Source organism: Callorhinus ursinus, unplaced genomic scaffold, assembly GCF_003265705.2.
Source record: "Callorhinus ursinus isolate GAN/ISIS: 27379988/994484 unplaced genomic scaffold, GSC_fseal_2.0 scaffold44, whole genome shotgun sequence".
NCBI lineage: Eukaryota > Metazoa > Chordata > Mammalia > Carnivora > Otariidae > Callorhinus > Callorhinus ursinus.
The window spans coordinates 1451308-1459026 of record NW_027397106.1 but is presented as its reverse complement, the minus strand read 5'-3'; the positions used below and the strand labels follow the sequence as shown (position 1 = coordinate 1459026).

At 50.6% G+C, this 7719-nt stretch overlaps 1 protein-coding gene across 1 annotated transcript; it reads left to right on the top strand.

Annotated features, from left to right (window-relative positions):
• Positions 1-579: 579 nt before the first annotated feature.
• Positions 580-7408, top strand: HOXC13 (homeobox C13). The gene is made up of 2 exons (XM_025883531.2): positions 580-1315; positions 6866-7408. Exons 1-2 carry the CDS (start codon positions 580-582, stop codon positions 7120-7122), a joined length of 993 nt encoding a protein of 330 aa, XP_025739316.1. The 3' UTR covers positions 7123-7408.
• Positions 7409-7719: the final 311 nt, after the last annotated feature.

Here is a 7719-nt window from a genome sequence, read left to right as displayed (position 1 = left end):
TCACAGCGATCGTTTTTTTGGGTAAGGATCAGTCTCCCCCATAGCCAATCTAAACCTAAACCTAGAGGGAGGCGCCCAGGAACAGTCCTAGTCTCTCCAGACCCCTTTGCGTCGGCCAAATTCAGCCTCCCCCTCCTCCCTCTCCCTCCCCTCCTCCCTCTCCCTCCCTCCCTCCGGCCTGCCAGGGGGGGCGTTGCCCTGTCCCTTTAAATCTCCCAGCTCCCTCCTCTTCGCCCCTCCTGAGAGCCAATCATCAGAGACCCGTTTCCTCTTGCCCCGCCCCACCGCAAGGGGTGGGAACCCCAGGAGACCGGGCCCCAGAATCACGTGCGTTGGCCGCGTCACGTGGGCGCGGGAGGGGTGCTGAGGGGAGCCCGGCTGGAGACGGCGGATTTCTTAATGAAGTGTCCCCGCATGCGTAGAGGGTTTTAGGGAGGGAGGTGGAAGCACTAGGAGGAGGAGGGGAGGGGAGAAGAGGGAAGGGAGGAGGGATGGGGGAGGGGAAAAGGGAGCGAGGTGTCTCCCTAGCTCGCTGCCTCTGGCAAGTGGAGTTTTTAAAAAGCTCGAGCAGATCATGTCATGACGACTTCGCTGCTCTTGCATCCGCGCTGGCCGGAGAGCCTTATGTACGTCTATGAGGACAGCGCGGCGGAGAGTGGCAGCGGAGGCGGCGGCGGGGGAGGCGGCGGCGGCGCGGGCGGCGCGGGGGGCGGCTGCAGCGGAGCGAGCCCCGGCAAAGCCCCCAGCATGGACGGGCTGGGCAGCAGCTGCCCGACCAGCCACTGCCGCGACCTGCTTCCACACCCCGTGCTGGGCCGCCCGCCGGCTCCCCTGGGCGCCCCACAGGGCGCAGTCTACACGGACATCCCGGCCCCGGAGGCGGCGCGCCAGTGCGCCCCGCCGCCGGCGCCCCCCACCTCGTCCAGCGCCACCCTGGGCTACGGCTACCCGTTCGGTGGCAGCTACTACGGCTGCCGCCTGTCGCACAACGTGAACCTGCAGCAAAAGCCTTGCGCCTACCACCCGGGCGATAAATACCCGGAGCCGTCGGGCGCCCTGCCCGGTGACGACCTGTCCTCCAGGGCCAAGGAGTTCGCCTTCTACCCCAGCTTCGCCAGCTCCTACCAGGCGATGCCCGGCTACCTGGACGTGTCGGTGGTGCCTGGGATCAGCGGGCACCCGGAGCCGCGTCACGACGCGCTCATCCCCGTCGAAGGCTACCAGCATTGGGCTCTCTCCAACGGCTGGGACAGTCAGGTGTATTGCTCCAAGGAGCAGTCGCAGTCCGCCCACCTCTGGAAGTCTCCCTTTCCAGGTAAGGAAGGGGCCCGAGCGCCGCCGCCGCCGCCGCAGCAGCAGCAGCAGCAGCCAGGGACCCCTCCCCGCCCCGCCTGCCCCGGGGCTCCGCGCCTCAGCCACCCCCGCCGTCTGGCCCCGGCGCGCCGGCTCTGCTGGGCTGCCGATGGAGCCGGCCGGGCGAGCTGCGCTGAGGAATGCGCCGGGGAAGAAATCTGCTCCGACACGTTCCCCGGAGCTGCCCGGCCGAGAGTGAAGCAATCACAGGCGCCCGAGCGCCGGGCCTTCGGCTCGGCTCGAGTCGGGAGCTCGCCTCCTCCTCCCCCAGCCCGCTCCAGTCTCACGCGCGGCTCTTGGCCCCTCGAAGCCCGCTTCCAGCCAGGAATGGGGGTGGGGTGGGCTTTGGGTGCTTTGGAATCCGAAACCACCAGGACAAAACCCTCAACCCGCCGGATAATTGAGGAAAAAAATAAGAACTGTCTTGCCTGAATTTTCAAGATCATTCAAGCATAGATAAGTTTTTGTGTTTGTTTTTGTTTTTCGAATAGGGGTCTAATTTGCCGGGTCCAAAGAAATGCAGAATATTTTCTTTTCTTGATTTATTTTAAGAATTCGGCCACGAATTTCCTGATCGTTAAAGGAGAACTAAAAATCTCTGGAGAGGACGTGGTGAGAAGGGAGTTTGCATCCCTCTCCTGGGATATAAAATTGTCTTTCCCTCTCTGGTATCCTGAGCTCAAATCCTGTGGGTGTTCCCACTGCCAACTCCCCCAAATGTCGGGGAGAAAGAGAGTTTTCTATGCCTCAAACACAGAAAAAGGGGAATGAGGATGAGAAGTGAGGGACTGAAGACCTGTTCTGGATACATCTGGGATCCAGGCCCAGGCTAGGGACCCCTAAGTCTTTGCCTGTGTATTGGGGGGCAGAATTCACCGATGTCCTTTTCCAGCTGAGGCTATTTCTGAACCAGAGGGGATCCTGAAAGCCCCATCATTCCCCAGGGGAGAAAGATCAGTCCCAGGTTTGTCAAAATCACATCAGGAGCTTTGGATTCAGCACAGCGCTGAGAAATTATGAATCCAAAGCCTGAGTCTGCTCTGGCTGTAAGCAGAGCTTGGTGGGAGAGGGCTGACTGGCTCCATTCTAATGCCTACAGGAATGCGGGGGCATGGAAGCCACAGATGTCTCCCCATACTATCCAGAGGGCCCCCCAGCTCTACATGTGAGCCCAGGGACATTTTCACTGGGAATTAGAGATCTGAAGACCTCCTAAGGGTGGGCCTGAAATTCCTCTGCATCCGGGATTGGGGCAAGGGCAGATGGTGAAAAAAATCACTGAATGATATTAGAAAGTGTAGAAGATAACATTCTTGCACTATGAGATTACTTAGTATAACACAACTGAATGTCCGGGTGGGACCCACACTAGGCACCCCATTTCTGGCTGCCAGAAGATTCCAGGATGATAGAATTATAGTACATGGTATCATGTATTACCTGTTCTGAATTGGCAATAATATTTTTATATAATAATTTCTGTTATCAACTACCTAATATGAAACACGTGATAATACATTTCTAGCAGATAGACAATTCACATGTAAGTATACAGTAATGTACTACAGACAGATGGCCCTTTAATTCACCATCTCACCCAAACTGAAAATTCCTTAGGAGACAGGGGTCCAGCAGGAATTCCTGGAACAGGGGGAGCTGGTAGGCCATGCTTAGGGGTGGAAAGGAAGGGGAGCAGATGCCCACCTCACCCACTGTGGGCAGAGACATAGGTCTAGAGCAATGGGCAATGGGTTTAGTGTGGAGAGGTGAAGAGAAGGAGCTGCTTTGGCATCCCTGTGAATGCATGTAGAGTGAAGTGGCAGTGAAGGATTGGAGAAAAGCTCAGAAATATCTGAGCAAAATGAATATCTTAAATATTCCCAGGGGAAAAAAAACCCTACTAAAAATAAACACTTTTTGATCATAGCCTCCTAGAGAAAAATATCTTTGAAATAAAAAAAAATACAGCCCAGTTGAGGTTTAATACACTTGCAAATTACAGCATGGAAATGGATATAAAACTCATTATGTCTCAGCAGCGATATGCTCACAACAATCCCCGTGTGGAAACAGAATCAGGCTGGTATATCTCAGTGAGTGCAGATGTCCAGGCAAAAAGCAGATGAAAAAGAAATTATCTTCAGACACCCTGCATCTTTCTACCCACACAGAGATCTTTTAGAAGTAGTGAGATTTCCAGATAACTCTGTCTATGCACTTGTGGTTTGTTCGGCAGCATCTGGGCATAAACACTACTGTCTCTCTTTAGCGCCTCTGGCTCTGAGAAACCTCACTATGGCAGTCTGGGCTGGTGTGGGATATGGAGGCAATTGTTTAGAAAGATCCAGATAATTAGGGCCAAGATGTGTTGTGGCTTCTTCCCCCAATTATACAGACCCTTGTTTCATTGCTCCTTTTTTTTTCCTTCCTATGATGAGTGTAGACACTTTTTTCTTTTTCTTTCTTTCTTTTTTTTTTACAGAGAGACAAAAATTCTAAGAGAGAATCAGTAGAAATTCTAAGAATCAGAGCATGGGGGTGGGGGGGTGGGCAGGGAGAGACAAAGTCAGGTTTGGGGGAGAGCAATAGAATGAAATAGTGGGTTCTTTGGGCCATATTGGAAGTCCCTACTGACAAGCCTTTGGATTATGGTTGAGAAGAGCAGCTAGGATTTCTAGGTGGACAAAGTCCTCTTCAGAACGCAGAGCCCTGTTGTAGGAGTGGGTGGTCAGTAGCAAGTGGGGAGTGGGAACCTGTGCACAGGACCCCAAGAGAAGGCTACGGCTGATCATTGATCTGATTTTTCTTCACTTCTCAAAGGTGTCTATTAGGTCCCCAGGTATGAAGTGGTTTGTGTGTGTATGTGCTCTGGAGGGATGTTAGGGAAGGCTTGATTGTAAAATTAATAATTCTTCCTGAGCACTTTATTTCCTACTGGCATTTGACTGTGACTGTGACTGTGACCAAGTCCCCTACTTACTTTAGGCAGTATAGACACAACTCGAGGTCTGAGCTTCCAGATGTTTCTGTATTTGTAGATCCCAATTCCTTTTCAGGCAAGACAGCAGACAATGAAAGGGGGCTTCTTTGAGAAGGCAAGACTAAAGGTATTTTCCCAAGGGGCCAAAACAACCAACATTTTGGTCAGATCCATTAAAAACTTTGGCAAGTCAATCCTTGGCATCCTAAAGAGGAAAAATAGCCAGTTTAGACCAGGTATCTCCTTTTTAAAACCAAATTTTAAGGACTGTGTTGATTAAACCTCTTCGGAAATTTAGAGTTGGTGTTTAGAGGATCCAAAATTGGGTAGGTAACTGTGAGCATTTCCAGAAAGTGAAATAAAAAGTCAGGGACAATTAGCTGGTTAATTCAGGAACCAAAACCCACTTTATCTCATTTTGCTCTCCAAGGAAAAGGAGGTATTTTGTACCAGATAGCCTATTTCCATTTTAGAACTTACTGTCTCATTATGCTGTCAGAAAAATCTTGGTTTAAAATCTGGCTCTGCCACTTAAGTTATTTTACCCACTCTGAGCCTCAGATTCCTCATCTTGTAAATTGGGTTTAATAAAATAAGGCTGAAAAAATGTTCTGAGGATTTAAATTTAAAAAACAAAGCAAAACCCCAAATACCCCCTGGTATCACTACTTACCCTCTTTGTTTTACTCTTGTCCCGGAATCACCAATCTCCGGAACCATAGCTGTGTCTGTAAGAGCAAAACAAAGTTGAGAACTGAGAGATTTTTAAAAAATTATCTTGTACAAAAAATTCTTTTTACCCTAAAGGATCTTCTCTGTTCAAGTGAAGCTGTTTTGTTTTTCAGATTTAAAAAACAAACAAACAAACAAACAACTTGGCCTGTTCCTACACAGGCAGAGAAAAGTGACAAGTCCAACAATTTTCCTGAGAAATTGTCATCATGAAGACAGCCAAACCAGGCCATTGGAACCCCCTCTTTCACATATTCTTCCTGAGCACTTTATTTCCTACTGGCATTTGACTGTGACCTCTTCTCTTTCCGGCCTGTATAGACAAGTATTCCTGGGTGAGAGCAGACCCAATGGGAATGGTGTAGGGAAGGTGTTTTATGAGGGTGGGGTGAGAACAAGCATTTCAGGAAGAGCTTTATGTCTGCGTTCTGGACTGCCTCTATACTTCCAAAGGGCAGTAAGAATGAAGGAGGAACCCCAAATATTCTGTCCTCATCATTAGCTTCTGCCTGAAGAAGTCTAACAATTACATTTTTAAAAATTGAGGGGTGAATTATTCAGATGATCTCCCTAATACCCCACTTTCCCCTTGAAAGTGTTGCAATGATCTTTTTATTAACAGAGGTGAGGGTGGAATGGAAGGGGGGGATATAAGTGACATATATTGTTCTTAGTTCCTGTGAAATTCACAGACTTAAAGAAATTTACCTAGTAGTGGTTGGAATAACAAGGTAATTAGGGTGGCTAGGGTTCCTATATGCGATGGAGACAGTTTCTCTCAGCTTTGGAGGAATGGAGAGGAGAAGGGGCTGGAGCAGAATTTGCTCTCTTTTGGTGAGAGGACACTTGGTGGGGGGGCAAGGAGAGACACTGAATTCGTTTTGTAGAAGACTTAACGTCAACAGCTGGTTTTAACCCAAGAAGGGCTCTCCTAGTGCCTCCTTTGGTGCGCAGACCCTGAGGCATGGACTCTACCTTCAGGGGCCTGATTCCCTACATCTCCCATCCAGGACCTCTCAACTTGGATGCTGTTAAGTGGCTCACAACATTGGACATCTAGAGCCATTGGCTCCCCAGCAGGCTGGCTTCACCTGGACACTTTTCTTCTCTATCTGTTGGTACAGGTCTCAGATTCCTAGGGCAGAGGCAGTGACCAAAGGCATGAGGCCCCACTTGATGGTTGGTTCCCACTGAATCTCTCTCCCTTCCTGCCATGCCCTCCCTCAAACAGACCACAGAATGCCTTCCCCTGATAATGGGGCACAGTTTATGCTAATGGATGCCCAAGTGATCTAACTGCAGGAAGGAGGAAATTTCCTGAATACTCGCAATCCTCTAGGCCCTCAGACCAGGGTGAAATTTGTAGGGACCCTTTTAAGGGTATAGGATTTTAATAACGAATGCTGTGCAGAGCTATATTGGAGCCTGAGGCAATAGGAAAAATCAGTACTACTGGTCCCATGTTTATTTTAAAATTTGTCATTTTGTTTATCATGGGGTTGTTTTTTTTTTTGCATTCATTTCGATTTTTTAAACATTGCATTAAAAGATTACTTATCTCAATTTCCAAGTTTTTGGCTCCCCCCTCTAAAAGTTTTCACCAGAGGCAACACATCAGTGGCCTCACCTTAGTCGTGGCCTTGCTAATAGCAGGCGCAAAGAATTAGGGGTCTGTCCCCTTCGAGTCCCTGCCGGCACCTTGAGCCTACTCAGTGGTGCAGCCTGGGGCTCACAGCCAGGTTGGTCCAGGGTCCAGGCACGCGACTCACTTCCTGCCGCCCGGCTTCTTTCTCCCCCCAGACGTGGTTCCCCTACAGCCCGAGGTGAGCAGCTACCGGCGTGGGCGCAAGAAACGCGTGCCCTATACCAAGGTGCAGCTGAAGGAGCTAGAGAAGGAGTACGCTGCCAGCAAGTTCATCACCAAAGAGAAGCGCCGGCGCATCTCTGCCACCACGAACCTCTCCGAGCGCCAGGTCACCATCTGGTTCCAGAACCGACGAGTCAAAGAGAAGAAGGTGGTCAGCAAATCAAAAGCGCCTCATCTCCACTCCACCTGACCGCCCATCTGGCCACCTGCCCCGTCTATTTATGTCGCCGCTTTGTACCATTACCGAACCCAACGAAGGACGCTTCGCCTGGTGCAGACGAATATTTAATGTTAACAAGAAAGAGTGACTGCGCCCCAGGAGGCAGAGAGGATCAGAGGGTGCGCTCTGCAGCCCCCTACTCCCCACCCCATCCCCAACTCCCACCCCTGTGCAGATGGGACCTACCAGGCCTCAGCAGCTTTGGAGGTGGGTCTGGGTGGGCTGTGGGAGGAAGGCCGATGGCCTCCACTCCCTTTTGCCCTCATCCTTCGCCTTGTTAGAAAGCTGAGAGGCAGGGGGCGAAGAGCCCGATCATTCCAACCAAAGCAGGGTTAGGGAGCCCCAAATGACCCCATTCTTGCCTCATCCTTTGCCCAGGCAGGTTGATGACCCTCCTGAGGGTGGGGCCTCGGTGCAGGACCTGGCGAGCTCACACTGTCCTTCCAGTCCCTCCTCCTGTTCCCTGTCCCTCCCGCACTCCTTAGTTAGGCAAGATTTCCCAAGTAAGGTTTTCTGTGCATATTTTAAAAGTCGCATTAATATTAATGATAATTGTTAGGGATCTGG

Coding starts and splice junctions, on each gene's coding strand:
- HOXC13 (XM_025883531.2), top strand. CDS start 580: ATGACGACTTCGCTGCTCTTGCATCCGCGCTGGCCGGAGAGCCTTATG. Junction 1,316..6,865: donor CTGGAAGTCTCCCTTTCCAG/GTAAGGAAGGGG, acceptor TTCTCCCCCCAG/ACGTGGTTCCCCTACAGCCC.